General features: G+C 33.4%; 1 protein-coding gene across 1 annotated transcript in view; it reads right to left on the bottom strand.

Annotated features, from left to right (window-relative positions):
• Positions 1-224: 224 nt before the first annotated feature.
• LOC143049787 (arginine kinase-like) overlaps positions 225-16,994 on the bottom strand; it is a 196,582-nt gene continuing 179,812 nt past the window's right edge. Inside the window, exons 2-7 of the mRNA XM_076223523.1 lie at positions 4,675-4,843; positions 3,949-4,208; positions 2,782-2,930; positions 2,326-2,491; positions 1,122-1,302; positions 225-478 (exon numbers count right to left, since the gene is read on the bottom strand). Coding sequence (XP_076079638.1) covers positions 324-478; positions 1,122-1,302; positions 2,326-2,491; positions 2,782-2,930; positions 3,949-4,208; positions 4,675-4,822 — 1,059 coding nt within the window. The 5' untranslated portion in view covers positions 4,823-4,843 and the 3' untranslated portion in view covers positions 225-323. The remainder of the gene's footprint in view (positions 479-1,121; positions 1,303-2,325; positions 2,492-2,781; positions 2,931-3,948; positions 4,209-4,674; positions 4,844-16,994) is intronic.

Below are 16,994 nucleotides of genomic sequence, written 5' to 3'. Positions count from 1 at the left end.
TCAACTCATCAGATGGATACTGTTACACAAATAAAATACATCTAACAAAAACAGAGTGGACGTGGCGGGTCCATTTGTTTTCGACTTGTGAGTTTGAATGTTCCTTTGGTATATTTTGCCTCTGTTTAACATTGTGTTATATGTCATGATTTGTGGTTAATATTCTACATCTGGTCTGAAGTGATCATACAAAACAGCATTGCCTGTCTAAAATTAAAAATAGATGATTTTTGCCGACTTTATTTTGATCATTTTTAACAAGAGTGAGCATAAATATCAACCAAATAAATAAACAGTGCAATTGTACAGTTCTATCGTTGGGTTTAGTTGTTTCCGTCGAGTTGTCTTTCCAATCGGATAATTTCCTCTACTCCTTTCCTCATTTCCTGGATAGCCTCGATTTCAGTTAGACCTAGACGACGTTTGTTGGAAATATCATAGACTCCTCCCTTGTTTTCTGTGTTTTCTCCATCAGTACCTAAATAAATAAAAAAAAATTAAACCATCAACCAATTATGCTTTAATCACCAACATTTCATATATATAAATATTTCATTTTACTTGTAATTCTTACAAAATTTTAAATAGCAGTGTAGCAATCACAGGCACTTGATTCAGAAAAAAATTTCCTCTATAAGGTAATGGTATAGAGGATTTTTTTTTCTGAGACAAGTGCCTGTGGTAGCAATCGACCACCATGCATGTCACGACTAATCAGTAAATCTCCAATCGGCAATCCTCGGATGAATCCGCAAATCTCCACGGAATCGGCCGAGTTGTGACGAATGGACCAATCTCGGAACACCCATTTGAAAATACTAAAGTAATAAATAGCAATTTTGTTTAAACATAACATAATTCATATTGTGCTTTTTAATTTTAGTTTCTAGTTTTTCAGGTAAAAACAAATAAATAGCAAATACTCCGTCATATAACCTCCTCTTTAATCTCTATGTTTATTTTACAATCTTCAGACGAGAGGATGGATCGAAAAATTATTGGCATGTGGCCTAATTTAATACATTTATCTTCCAATATAAGTTTTTGGTCCAGATTAATAATAGAGACATATATTTAAACCACACAATTATCAATCAATTTATTTTATTTTGAATACCAACCTCTTGGCTGTAAATTAAGTTTTTCACAGATATCTTTGAAGTCTGGAGTTGCTGACAGTTTTGGAATTTTGATGTGTACACTGGCTCTAAGAGTGGTTCCCAAGTTTGTTGGACAGAAGGTTAGGTATCCAAGTTTGTCGTGATGAGCAAATGTCAATTTCTTTTCCATTTCTTTGATAGCCTGAAAATGTTTTAAAATGATTTAATTTTGAATGTAACATCATATATGTCTTCTGATTTACTGAAGTTTTTGTTATATCAGCTCATGGACAGAATAGGTCATGTGACCGTGACGTCATCAACGCAGGTTATTAAACGTCACCGTGTGCACCAAATTTTCTTATGTTATTTCCTTTATTGCTGTTATTTTAAAAGGTGAAATCATGTGTTAGTATTACTATACAATTCGCCGTTCCCGAATCTGGCTATCGTTTTCTAGGTTATATTTGTGATTGGTTAACATCATCATAAACAATAAAAATTCAACCAATGAGTCGACGTTACTGTCATTTTGCGGTACAATCAACAGTCCTAGCTGCATGGTGCACTCTATAGTAATACACTAAGTATGTTGGTCTAGAACAAAGCAGCACATGCAGTAAATATCTTGAAAATATTTCTCTTTTATAAGACATTAATTTGGAAGAAAATTGCCAGTTCATTCTACATTTTATCATTCCACCAGACAGTTCTTTGGTATTATTGAAATAATCACTAAATGTGTATGTCATTGTCGAACATATCATGTTGATTTTTTTGGTAAAATATTTGTGACTTACACAACAAAAAGGGTTATAACAAGAACTCTATGTTCAATGGATATTTTAACATGATATCGTCTGCTAGAACGTAGATGTACCTAATAGTTACGCTTTGCTATATTATGTTTGTAAATCAATCAATTAATCTATCAATGAAACATTTTTTTTAAATTTCTCTTCAAAATGTTGTGTTTTTCTCAGTCATTTGTGGACTAACGGTTACTCCTGTATCTTGTAATGTTAAACTTTATATATATAAGTCTGAAAATTACACCTAACAGTGTTAGAGTAAGATTTTCTACTGACAATTTTTTTTTGTCCGTCCCTCAGCGGAACTCGAACTCACACCTTTGATACACTATAGCACCAATCGCTGCTCTAGACCACTCGACCACATCCGCTATATATATATATATATATATATATATGGAACTATTACTTACATTGACCAATCTGGTATAAATTTCTTTGAGATTTCCTCCTTTCTGCATGGAGATGAGACGGAGATGATCTTCTTCATTGACCCAGACGAGGAAAGTTTTGTTTTTGTTGAAAAAGATTCCTCTTCCAGTTGGCCAGTCATTGTAACCACCAGCAGATCTCAAACATCTATTCAGTATAAATATAAATTTATTTTAATCATAACATACGATAGGAATAAACATGCAGTTAGCGCCAAACTGTGTTTGAGATTGTCCGACCGAAAAAGAAAATTGACGTTTTTTTTACTAGATTTTCAACTAAAAAATCAGAAAATTTCTGTTTGACTTATGACTTTTTGTCTGACATTTTGTCAGTAAGACAGAGTTTAGACACACAAGAAAAAGCATGAAATAATCAAATGCATACTAAATATGCCATTGGCTTCTTGGTAACTATATATATAATTTGATACTTACGAATCGTGGTCATTAAACAAGAAATGGTCAGCTGTGAGCTGGGTTTGAACTTCCTTGGTCATTCCTTCAAGTGGGAAGTATTCTCCAGCCAGCTCTCCAGTCAGACTGTTCAGTGCTGCTACAGATTGTTTCTCCATTTCAACTTTGTCCTAAATAAAAAAAAATGGGCAATACAATTTAATTTCATTGAATACAGTTTTTTCAATTTTATTTACAAGTTGCATGTAACCAGCTTTTAAAATTCAATATTTTCATGCTGAACAGCATGCGCAATATTAGCAATAACTAGTACAAATAAACAGTAATGACGTTCAGTATATTATCAAACAACCTTCAAAGAGGCATCACAAGCCATAAAAAGAAATTTTATGAAGTAAGATTGATTTCGTCGAAATGTTTTTAGTAAAGACTGCTTTTGAAACCGAATTTCTCCATGTATTTCATATTCAGTGTATCACAAACTCTGTCTGACCGACAAATGTCAGACAAACTCTTTCCGTCAGACAGAACTTTAAAGATATTTTGGTTGAATACATAGTAGAAACGTTAAAATTTCTCTTTCGGTCAGACAAACCATAAACAGTTTGGCACAGACTGACAGACTATTGTTTAGTTCGGTCAGACAAACCATAAACAGTTTGTCACAGACTGACAGAATATTGTTTAGTTCGGTCAGACAAACCCTAAAACAGTTTGGCACAGACTGACAGACTATTGTTTAGTTAGATTCTTCATCTTTTTCTTTCAGCACAAAGAGGCCATGACAATAGATAGATATAGGATGTGGTGTGAGTGCCAATGAGACAACTCTCCATCCAAGTTTGTTTTTAATTACACAATACATGCTTTGTTCTGATCATTTGTATCCTGATTTTTTATTCTGTGTTTTTTTTTTATTTTTTCACAAATCATAATATATACATGTAAATGATTCATTGTAAAACGTTACAGTTTCTTTCGGCTGGACTGAATTCCTCAAGTCACAGGTTTTACATCTGACATTTACATTGTTTTTTATTGGTTTTGTATCATTAGTATGAATACTATTATTAGTAGTCTCGAAATTGGAGAGCTATAATATTTTAATTTATGATAAATCAGAAGAAACAAGAAATAATCGCATACTAAACTTTTTAAGCTTTATATATTTGACGATTCAAAAATTACCTCTTTTGAACTGACTGGTGGAAAGGCAAAAGCAGCATGACTTCTTCCAACTCTGACACGTGTAGACAAGATGTATTCGTTTTTAGGATCAAGATCGCCAAATCCTAGGTTGTTGAGATCCCCAAAGTCTGGCTTAGGATGTTTGACTTCTGAGACTTTGTGGTAGTCTTTGATGACTGGGTGGAGAAGATCAGCGAAGGTGTCGTATCCCTCTGGGTCACAGGCATACACACCACAATGACTGTGCAAGTTTTCACAACCTGTTGAAAGGAAAAACATAACCAGTTATTATATCGGTTCATGAGTTGGCACGAGTAGAAATATTGAAAAATAATGCAATACAAAACATAAACAGATTTTTTTGGGTGGTGAAAGACTAAAACACAAATAAAAAGAAGCAAATTTAGATCTGGAAAGAAGATTTTGATCAGGGCGATTTGCGGAATTGTGGAACCGTAGATCCTTTTAAATTGACAATTTGGTTCCCTAGTTCCGCAGCTATCACACATCAATTATGCTTTCAAATATATATTATAAATATTCTATTTCAATGAATTTAAAGTAGAAATATTTGGAAGCTTTGACAGGAGTGCTTATCGTTCTATGGATTTTTGTCCTTGAAATCAAAGTCAGTAAAGTTTAAGTGAAAAATATGTTAAAAATCTACACAAAACTTAAGATTGTGAAACACGAACCCACAATACATTTTTATAATATTAAACAAACCTGATCTGATGCAGTCTGCCAAGGTTCCACCAAGTTTGCTTTTGAGTCCTTTCAATTTGTCGTAAACATCTTGCGTAAGGTATTTTTTCAACAGAGAATGGCTGTCTCCTTTTTTCAATTTGTTGTACAGCTCGTCAAGTGATGCCATGGTTAAAAAAAGTCAAGTAAACTGAAAATAAAAGAAACCAAAAATTAAACGAAATTAAACAGCAAAAAACAACCAAACAATAAACGGCTTAGCGTCGGCAGGAAGTGATGTAAGACAACGTCAGGCTATTGTGACGTAAATTATATAGTTAAAATTCTATCACAAAGTCGGGAAAACCTAGTGATAGGTTTTGCATTTGAATTTCAAGCATATTACATTTACACCAATATTACTAAAACACAGAATTCATTATAAGAAATGCTCACATCAACTTAAGTACGAAAAACTTTCTAACTTTATATTTTAAGATTCTTCAGTCCTCTGTTTTAATCCTGATTAAGTTTCTAGCCAACAAATCTTTAATTCCTCTGTTAATGTGTATTACCGTCACGGATTAGAGTAAAATAAAACTGGTTGCACTTTAATAATTCGGTATAAAGTAATTAATCTAACCTTTAAATATGCTTACACATACAAAACTAATTCAATAAATGTCTTAAGTCGCCTATTACAAAATATAAGGCTGCAACAAATTTAAATATATTGATAAGAAGGCAGATAAACGGGACAATAAGAAAACCTTTGAAGGGCATTTGGGACGTATGCAAGATCATGCCTGCGTAAAACCGTATAAGAATGAACATGTACATTACGAACTACATTATTTTGGCGAATTTCCCTCATGACGTGTCAACAATTTGATATAATGCTTGTTAACGTAGAAATAATATGATCACAGTTTGCTAAATAGAGACCAGAAGGAACTACTATATAATAACTGAAAGTGCATGTGTATTGCTATTCAGTGTATTGCATTGCTTGAAAAAAAAAAGTGAAATAATAGCATTGGACTGTCTTGGTATGGACAGACACTGATTTTAAAAATGCAATTCATTGTTTTTCTGTTTGAAACTGCATGATAAATTGACTCGATAATTAGTTTAGCTGTTTGAAATAGCTAGGAAATTTGTCTAACGGAAACATATTTTATTCAAATTAGAAGATGTGGTATGACTGCCACTGACTGACACAACTTTTCATCAGAGTTCATATGACATAAAAGTTAACGAGTAAATGTCATTGTACGGCCTTCAACAATGACTGCACAAAACCTATCAACAAAGTCCGCTATAAAAGGTACCAAAAAGACAAATGTCGTGTGTACTACGGGGCGCCGAATGGGACTCTTGTGGTTTTATACTCGAAATTCAATTTTGTAAGGACAAAAGTGAGTTTTGTTCAACAAAAATGAGTTCAGTTTAACAAAATTTGTAGCATACTACAAATTTAAAATTTTGTCATACAAAATCATCATTCAGTGGACAAAAGTTACTTTTGTCGTGACAAAATTCATTTTTGTATCACAGACTTGACTTTTGTTACCTAATTGAAAATTGGGCGACAAAAGTCAATTTTGTATGCAAATTAGTTTAGTTTGGATTCTGTGAACTAATTTGCATACAAAATCGACTTTTGTGAGACAAAATTGACTTTGGTGTTTTAATTTCCATATCAGGTAACAAAAGTGAATTTTGTATGCAAATAAGTAATATATTTGCATACTTTTTTGACAAAATTGAAATTTGTCTACAAAAATGAATTTTGTCATCACAAAATTGAAGTTCTCATAAAACAAGTCTGTATCACATACATGTAGTTTTGTAAGACAAAAATGATTTTGTTTTGACAGAATTGAATTTTGTACAAAACCACAAGAGTCCCATTCGGCGCCCCGCATGTACACAGTAAAACAATTCAAACGAGATTTGTATACAAAAAAATGAACGAAAAACAAATATATAATACATAGCAACAACTACACAACTCCCACTGAATTATAGATTTGGACATGCACATATATACAGAATGAGGCGGGGTTTTATATATATAAAAAAGAAGATGTGGTCAAATTGCCAATGAGACAACTCTCAATACACAACAGATCAAATGACACAGAAATTAACAACTATAGTTCACCGTATGGCAGTCAACAATGAGCAAAGCCCATACCGCATAGTCCGCTTTAAAAGGCCCAAAAAGGACAATTAATGTAAAACAATTCAAACGAGAAAACTTATGGCCTAATTTAAGTACAAAAAATGAACGAAAAACAAATATATAACACATCAACAAACGACAGCCACTGAATTACATGCTCCTGACTTGGGACAGGCACATACGTATACATAATGTGGAGGGGTTGAAGATGTTAGCGGGATCCCAACCCTTCCCTAACATAGGACAGTAGTGTAACATTACAGCATAAGAGCGATCTATAAATGTCAGTTGAAAAGGCTCAACTCATCAGATGTTTGTTTGCAGGCCCCAGCAATCCTTCCAACCCGGGACCATTTGTGTTCTGATTTCGAACTTCAGCATGTCCTTTTATTAGCTCTCCTGGCCCAAAGGGCCAAGTGAGCTTTTCTCATCACTTGGCGTCCGTCGTCCGTCGTCGTCGTCGTCGTCCGTCGTCGTCGTCGTCGTCGTCCGTCGTCGTCGTCGTCGTCCGTCGTCGTTAACTTTTACAAAAATCTTCTCCTCTGAAACTACTGGGCCAAATTAAACTAAACTTGGCCACAATCACCATTGGGGTATCTAGTTTAAAAAATGTGTGGCGTGACCCGGATGGCCACAATGGCTAAAAATAGAACATAGGGGTAAAATGCAGTTTTTGGCTTATAAGTTCAAAAACCAAAGCATTTAGAGCAAATCTGACATGGGGTAAAATTATTTATCAGGTCAAGATCTATCTGCCCTGAAATTTTCAGATGAATCGGACAACCCGTTGATAGGTTGCTGCCCCTGAATTGACAATTTTAAGGAAATTTTACTGTTTCTGGTTATTATCTTGAATATTATTATAGATAGAGATAAACTGTAACAGCAATAATGTTCAGCAAAGTAAGATTTACAAATAAGTCAACGTGACCGAAATGGTCAGTTGACCCCTTTAGGAGTTATTGCCCTTTATAGTCAATTTTTAACCATTTTTCGTAAATCTTAGTAATCTTTTACAAAAATCTTCTCCTCTAAAACTACTGGGCCAAATTAATCCAAACTTGGCCACAATCATCTTTGGGATATCTAGTTTAAAAAATGTGTCCGGTGACCCGGCCATCCAACCAAGATGGCCGCCATGGCTAAAAATAGAACATAGGGGTAAAATGCAGTTTTTGGCTTATAACTCAAAAACCAAAGCATTTAGAGCAAATCTGACATTGGGTTAAATTGTTTATCAGGTCAAAGATCTATCTGCCCTGAAATTTTCAGATGAATCGGACAACCCGTTGTTGGGTTGCTGCGTTGTTGGGTTGCTGCCCCTAAATTGGTAATTTTAAATAAATTTTACTGTTTTTGGTTATTATCTTGAATATTATTATAGATAGAGATAAACTGTTTACAGCAATAATGTTCAGCAAAGTTAGATTTACAAATAAGTTAACATGACCGAAATTGTCAGTTGACCCCTTTAGGAGTTATTGCCCTTTATAGTCAATTTTTAACCATTTTTCGTAAATCTTAGTAATCTTTTACAAAAATCTTCTCCTCTGAAACTACTGGACCAAATTAATCCAAACTTGGCCACAATCATCTTTGGGGTATCTTGTTTTAAAAATATGTCCGGTGACCCGGCCATCCAACCAAGATGGCCGCCATGGCTAAAAATAGAACATAGGGGTAAAATGCAGGTTTTGGCTTACAACTCAAAAACCAAAGCATTTAGAGCAAATCTGACATGGGTAAAATTGTTTATCAGGTCAACATCTATCTGCCCTGAAATTTTCAGATGAATCGGACAACCCGTTGTTGGGTTGCTGCCCCTAAATTGGTAATTTTAAGGAAATTTTACTGTTTTGGGTTATTATCTTGAATATTATTATAGATAGAGATAAACTTTAAACAGCAATAATGTACAGCAAAGTAAGATTTACAAATAAGTCAACATGAATGAAATGGTCAATTGACCCCCTAAGGAGTTATTGTCCTTTATAGTCAATTTTTAACAATTTTTATAAAATTTGTAAATTTTTACTAACATTTTCCACTGAAACTACTGGGCAAAGTTCATTATAGATAGAGATAACTGTAAGCAGCAAGACTGTTCAGTAAAGTAAGACGTACAAACACATCACCATCACCAAAACACAATTTTGTCATGAATCCATCTGCTTCCTTTGTTTAATATTCACATAGACCAAGGTGAGCGACACAGGGGCCGGTAACAAGAAATTTGTTTAAGAGAGGTCGTAAGTATTGAATTAAGGGGAAGAGTGTAAATCAAAGCTCCCTCAGGTCGTTCGTAGATCGGTCTTATTTCCCCCTTAAGTTGCATCGTAATAGTTTTCAAGTTACGAGTTCTTAATAATTTTCTGGCGTCTCCGTTTTTGATTCCTCGGAAAGAAATTAAAATCATCTTAAATGAATCATAAAAACGTTTTAATGAACGATAAAATTCGCATAACAATCAACAACCCATTTAACCTAAGGAAAACAATACTGGCCTCAGACCACCATTATTCTTCCCCTTTTTTGATAAAAGACAAATTGAATTAAAAAATTTGCACCGCTTCAAACATGAAATCAATTTAACTGCTTATAGACAATTATTATTTTAATAAAAATATGCTTGTCTCAGGACAATCCATCAGTGCTTTTTCTTTTGAGAGCCCTTTTATTCATCAGGCCAATGGTAGGATTTAAATCTTGTAAAATTGCCGTAGGCTAACTTTTCATACCCACTTTAATTTCGGTCAAATCACTACTTTAATGGTTTACTTTTATAAATTGTTATTTAGACGGAGAGTTGTCTCATTGGCACTCATACCACATCTTCCTATATTTTTTCACTTTAAACAATATTTTTTTTTCTCACATTTTGACAAATGCATTCTTACTGAAAAGACAATTAAAAAAATACTGAGCTCCAAGGAAATTCAAAACGGAAAGTCCCTAACCAAATGGCAAAATCAAATGGTAAGACACATCAAACGAATGGACGACACTTGTCATATTCCTGACTTATTACAGGCATTTTCAAAGTGTAAAAAATGTTGGATTGCATGGAACTGGTTTAAAGAGTTGAACATTTCACTTATCAAATTCCATTATATTGATAACGATACGTGAACAAAACAGACACAATAGGCAAACATGTCAAAAATATATGTATAACAGTAACACGAACCCACTAAAAACTGGGGATGATTTCAGATGATGTTGAAGGGTAAGCAGATCCTGCTCCAATTGTGGCTCTAATCGTGTTGCTCATTATATTACGAAGCCGGTAAATAGTCTAATTCATTAGGTCACATTCGTGAAAAAGGAATGGGACTGAAGTTACGACATAATGATCATATCCGATATCATCTGTATAACGGATATTCCATAACGGTCAACCAACTCATAATGGCTTCCGTAACATTTAAGAAGTGATGAATTAAACTTCACCATTTGGAACTCTTGGTTTAAAATTGAAAAAGGTCACAAATTTCTCCTTGCTTTTTATTTAATACGTCAAACACAAGAAGTCAAAATTGTAATGATTTACAATAAAGAGAAACTACCTTCCTCCACACACATGGCCAAGAAAACACTGATATATAATTTCTTATTCAGATGTTAATTAGTATTAATTAATAATTAGAATAAAAAAGTTCTAAGGTTCACGTATTAACTTTTTTTAAGCAACTTGTTCTATTATTAACAAGTGAATGTACAGCTAAGAGTAGTCGGGACCACTCTTATAAAAAATATCAAGTGAAGCTATTGCGAACTGTTCTTGGTACATCCCTAAGTTGCTAAGTTTGTTTTAAGAACACTTAATAACTAAACAAAATTTAAGAATGATTTTGTGTTACCGGAATTAGTAAGATCGCTTTAAGATAGACGTAAGAATCGTTCTTAAATCATGCACTTTTTCAAAACATTAAGGGCTGTCAATCATTCTAAGATAGGTTTGAGGTTGGGTCTTGTTACATTCTTAAATCTTAAGAAGCCCTTTAGACGTTCGTAAGACATAAGAATGCTTCTTGTTACCGGCCCCGGGCTCTTTAGAGCCTCTAGTATTTATTATTCAAATAAGCTACAGTCTATGATCGAAAACAATGCATGTTCATTTGCATTTTTCTGTGACAATTTTTGCACAATGTCCAGCGTCAAATATTTCTGGTAAATTCAGCACATGTAAAACTTTATGCTTCATGTTTAATTCTAAATATGAGGCAGGTGATACCAATCGAGGTTTTATAAATTTAAATATTATTTTTATTTTCTCAATACATGCCAACATTCTTTTAGGTACACTCACTCACAGGGACATCATTTGCATATATAAGGGATTTTATAATATTCTCGCGTTAATTGTACACAATTTTACATAGTTCAATGAAATTACAATAGCAATCAGCATATATTCGCATTTGAAGACAATATATTGAAATATATACTTTTTTTGGTAAAATTTGGTATCGAAGGTCGTCTCTAATCAAAATAAATTAGTCTACACTCGAAGAATTATATTTGATCGCTTTACTTTTAATGAGTTGTTTTTGTCACAAGGATGTCCTTCTTATATTGTTTTCGGATAAATCCCAAAGTAGTCAAAATTGTCACCTTCAAGTATTTATTGTGTGATCACTGTAGTTCGAAAATATTCCAAAATGTTGTTCCAGTCATGTACAAATTATATTGGCAAAGAAAAACGAAAAATATCAAGACTCATGGTTTTTCTTTTCTTTCATAAGCATGAACATTTCACAGTGGTATAATACTGTTAAATTATTCATCTCTTATCTTATTGATTTTTTTATTTACATTGTATCATATATATATATATATATATATATATATAGACGAGTTGTATATACATTATGTACACAGCAATGTATCACCATCATTGATGGCGATCCGATGGATACATCTGTTGTAGAGTTGTCACTGACTCAGACGTACTTATATATATATAGATCAAATTCATTCGTTCAGTGTATGTTCAGTGTATGTTCACTTGTGTTAATATGTCTTTTGATTGAGTTAAGCTATTTGCCGTTGGAATTCCCGTTTGAATGGTTTTACACTATTAATTTTTAGAACCCTTTATAGCCTGCTGTTCGGTGTGAGCCAATGATCCGTGTTGAAGACCGTACTTTGACCTTTTATCAATTGTTATACTTGAATGTGGAGTTGTCTCATCGGCACTAATAGATACCACATCTTCTTATGTCTATTAACACTAATTGTATGTGTTCGATGGAGATATGGATATATACATACCATACCATTTAGTTTAGACCAAAATAAATATGTTATATCTCTATGTCATGGAAACACAAATAAAGTTGACAAATATCTGACGTACGATTGTAGTTTTTATCGAATGCAGTGAGAGAAAAAACAAGAATGTGTCCAAAGTACACGGATGCCCCACTCGCACTATCCTTTTCCATGTTCCATGGACCGTGAAATTGGGTAATTATCTAATTTGGCATTAAAATTAGAAAGATCATATCATAAGCAACAAGTGTACTAAGTTTCAACTTGATTGGACTTCTGTCAGCTTCATCAAAAACTACCTTGACCAAAAACTTTAACCTGAAACTCCCACTTTCATTTTCTATGTTCAGTGGACCGTGAAATTGGGGTCAAAAGTCTAATTTGGCTTAAAAATTAGAAAGATCATCTCATAAGCAACAAGTGTACTAAGTTTCAAGTTGATTGGACTTCAGCTTCATCAAAAACTACCTTGACCAAAAACTTTAACCTGGACGGACGAACGGAACCACAGACGGACGGACGGATGGACGGACGAACGGAGCCACAGACCAGAAAACATAATGACCAAGTGTCTATAATTGCATGAAAACTAAGACATTGAATAAAGCAAATGGTCGAGTCGGTAATTGAATTCACCAGACGAAACATACATAGAGGCTAAAGGAAAATGTCATTGTTCTGTGAAACAACTGAGCATAAACAAACTTGCATTCAGAAGAGTTTTTATAATGCTAATATTTTTTTTAATAGATTACGTAAAGCTTTACATTTTTTGGGAGCTACCATTTGATTTTTATGGGTGGAGGGGTGCTAGGATATGCTCTGATCCTGTCCATAACGTTATAGTATGGTATTAGTTTTCTGTTTTTGCTTTTTCCAATCATATTCTGCATAATATTGTTTTAAAATGGTGCCTTTTATGGGTTCTTGATTGGATTAATAAAATTCTTATCTTATAGAAAAAAAATTGTCCTGCATTTGTTTTTTCGTTGCAATCTCTTTTATGCTTTTTCTATTTTTCACTGTATTCGGTCCTGCTTTTTTTTTTATCCTGATTTACTTTTACATAAATTGTGATCCTGCATTTTATTTTGCAAAGTGTCTCATCCTATACCTTTTGTTTACTCATTACGCTTGGTGCAAGTTTTTTGAAATTCTTATCTTTTTTTGTTCAAAGGGTTAAAGTAAATATTTTGACAAAGTTTTATGAAAATTAAACGAGCCATATTAATTTCAGTCAAGGTGAACTTGGGTACCACCTTGAGAGGTGATATGCGTGTTTTCAGACACAATCTTCTTTTGTGTGTGTTTTTTTTTTTAGAAATTGGCTTAAACTAGGTTTCAGTAACTGCGAGTACTACTCTCAGATCTGTACATTGCGTCTTTTGTGTTTTTGTTAGTTGTTTGTGCTTTTTATCGATCTGTGTTAATGTAAAAAAATGTGGTTTGATTTCAACTGAGACAACTCTCAAGGCACAAGAGACCAAATGATACAGAAATGAAAAACCAATAATAGGTCACCATACGGCCTACAATAATAAGCAAAACCCATACCGCATATTCAAAGTCCCGAAATGACAAATGTAAAACAACTCAAACAAGAAAACTACATGTAACATAGATTTATGTACAAAATAATGAACGAAAAACAAATATGTTACAAAAAAACAAACTATTACCACTGAATTACAGTCTACTTACTTTGGACAGGCACGTAAAGAATGTAGCGGGGTTGAACTTGTTTAAAGGCACCAACCATACCCTAACTCGGGACAGTGTTGTAACAGTAAGAACAAAAAATAAAAATCCTAGCTATAACTATACATCTAACAGAAACACAGTGACGTGGACGGGTACTTATACATCCCCACAACAAAAGGCACTAAGTACAGAACTGAGAGTACTCGCAGTCAGTTACTGACAGCTGTGCATGGACGGGTACTTATACATCCCAACAACAAAAGACACTAAGTACAGAACTGAGAGTACTCGCAGTCAGTTACTGACAGCTGTGGACGGTACTTATACATCCCCACAACAAAAGGCACTAAGTACAGAACTGAGAGTACTCGCAGCCAGTTACTGACAGGTTTGCATGGACGGGTACTTATACATCCCGACAACAAGAGACACTAAGTACGGAACTGAGAGTACTCGTAGTCAGTTACTGACAACTGTGCATGGACGGGTACTTATTCATCCCCACAACAAAAGACACCAAGTACAGAACTGAGAGTACTCTCAGTCAGTTACTGATACAATGTAGCTAGTTTAATGCCAATAACAACTAATAAAATAAGTCACGCATCTACGACAAAGCCCATTCCAACTGATTTTTATAGTATTTAGTACTATTTACTTGCAAAGAGGGCGTAAAATTAATTGTTGTTGCAAATGCATCGAGTTTTTTTCACGTTCTTTGTTACTTGTTTGGATCTATATTGTAAATTAATATTGATGATGCATATCCAGTGTTTTTCATTCCATGGAACGGAAATCAAATGGAAATTACGCATTCTTGCATCTATGAGTATTATCTTTATAAATATTCTGTTTTGTATTGCACGACACTAGCGTAATGACATTATAGTGCACACTTTAATATATACAGTGACATAATTTGCATTAAAATATTTATCAAACGTCAATAATATTCTAAATTTATTATGTAAGTTAAAAATGATTTCTTTTCTCTATATGTATTAGAGAGCTTATACCGCTTCTATCCACTTTGCAGAATCTAGCTATATAAGAAGTATTTTTTTTAAATTTGTGTTTATCTTGACAGTGAACCATTTGTCACTGAACTATAAAAAAAAGGGAAGTAAGATATCGTCACTTTATTAAAAGATGAGCTCTCTTCAATTTGGACAGTTGTGTAGTGTTACTGTAGTTAAAGTCGTTTTCCAGTTGTGTTGAAAGAGAGTAATGTAATTGTAAAATATACAAAATTAGCATAATGTACTGCATGTATACACTATATAAGAAGCCACAATCAAATTTGTGAAAAAAAAACAACACACAACTGTTGTTCTACGTTTAGTTTCTTCAGTAATGCATGTTGAATATCAGATTTGAAGGTATTTATCAAACACAATTATAATACAAAAAAAAAAAAAAAATGGTAAACAACTCACTTGTAATGTAACTTGCTAGGTCGTTGTGGGTTTTACATGGTACATGGTTTTTTTTCTTGAGTTATCTCTCTTTGTATAGTGCGCTTTTTATTCTAAACATAGAAATACATATTCTACGCTATACGTTTAAAAATACCATTGAACTTTGATTAATCTGATTATGTCTTGGTATATTGAACAACTTTCAAATGCACATGTTTCTTGTTTCTGTGGATCACGTAATGCTCTGCGTATGACCTTCAACCTCGTCCTTTAATATATCTGATTTTCTAAACATTTTAGATCTAGAACTCGCCTTCTTTTTCTCTTTCGTTAATTATAAAGGATTTTTACATGTCATGAGTAACACAAGTTTTCTAAAACATTGAAGTTCGTACTTGTTTGAATGATCGTTGCTCAGTCTTCTTATGTTTTGTTTAGTGTATAGAATTTAGAAGACAAATATTTTATTTCCAATTATGGTTAAATACATATATATGTCCATGTTACACTTATAAGGACGACGAGGATCAGATCTATATTCTTATATTTCAATAATTACTTCAGTAAAACTTTCAACTATTAAAATTTAATTATTCAAAAAGCTTGACAAGCCTCGCTCTTTAAATTTTAATAAAAATTGAACTGTCTCGAATGGAGAAATAAAGTAACACACTTTTTGCAGTGGTTGGATCTATTATATGTAACCGGTAGAGATATCATAGTTTTTTGCTCGAGGATACAGACTTGGAGTCGGTTTCACAAAAAAACTTAACGACTAAGATTTGTCTTAAATTATGAACAAATCAGTATACTTACGATCAATCTTAGTCGTAAGTTTTTTGGTGAAATCGACTCCAGGATTGTAGGAAACCTAACAAATGTGTGCATTGTTCTTTGTGGAATATGATTCATTATGCCCCCATAGAGACGACAGCTTCATCGTAACTTTGAAGCCAGGTTTTACTTGTTGATAAAATGAATGTTGATAAATAGGAGTCTTTTCTTTGCATCTAGAGGAGCCATTGCCATAACGTTGTTTGTAAAGACATGTTTGTAATTTTGGATACTAGTGCAGTGATATAGCATACAATCTTTGGTTTAAATTAAAAGGGAACACGTTTCACTCCGCCACATTATGTACGTGCCTGCCCCAAGTCCGGAACCTAGGCCGGTCATTCAGTGATCAGCTATTTCGTTTGAAAATTTTGACATTTTTTATGTCTGGGCTATTTACAGCCAACTATAAGTTATTGTGTTTTCTTATTGTTGAAGGCTGTTCGGTGGCCTACAAATGCCTATAATTCCACACCATCTGAACTTTGATGAATAGTTACTTTGACAATCATACCACCTATCCTCATTTTTATATGGAAATACCTTTTTTTATATGGAAATACCCTTTTTTATATGGAAATACCTAATGTTCAGTAAAAATGTAGGTAGCATGTGAATAAAGTGATTTAAAAAAAAAAAAATTCTCAACATAAAAAAAACAATTTTCTAATTTAATTGATTGAAGGAAAACTCGATCACTCATAGACAATAATAAATAATATTGCCAACTAAACGTTAGATGATATACTGAAAGTATTTAATGAAAATTCAATCAAGTGCGAAAAATCTTTAATGTCGACCTCACACTTGTGCAACATTAGGGCATATATAGTGAAACCAGGCTAAACCGAATCCTGCATAAACCGAGAACCTGAATAAACCAAACATGTTCTTAGGCACCGTCATACCAACTGTATGCGTTGTGAACCTGATTAAAACTGATATAA

The sequence above is a fragment of the Mytilus galloprovincialis genome, chromosome 10 (genome assembly GCF_965363235.1).
Source record: "Mytilus galloprovincialis chromosome 10, xbMytGall1.hap1.1, whole genome shotgun sequence".
NCBI classification, from domain to species: domain Eukaryota; kingdom Metazoa; phylum Mollusca; class Bivalvia; order Mytilida; family Mytilidae; genus Mytilus; species Mytilus galloprovincialis.
Note: the sequence above shows the minus strand (reverse complement) of the source record. Positions and strands in the feature narration are given on the sequence as shown.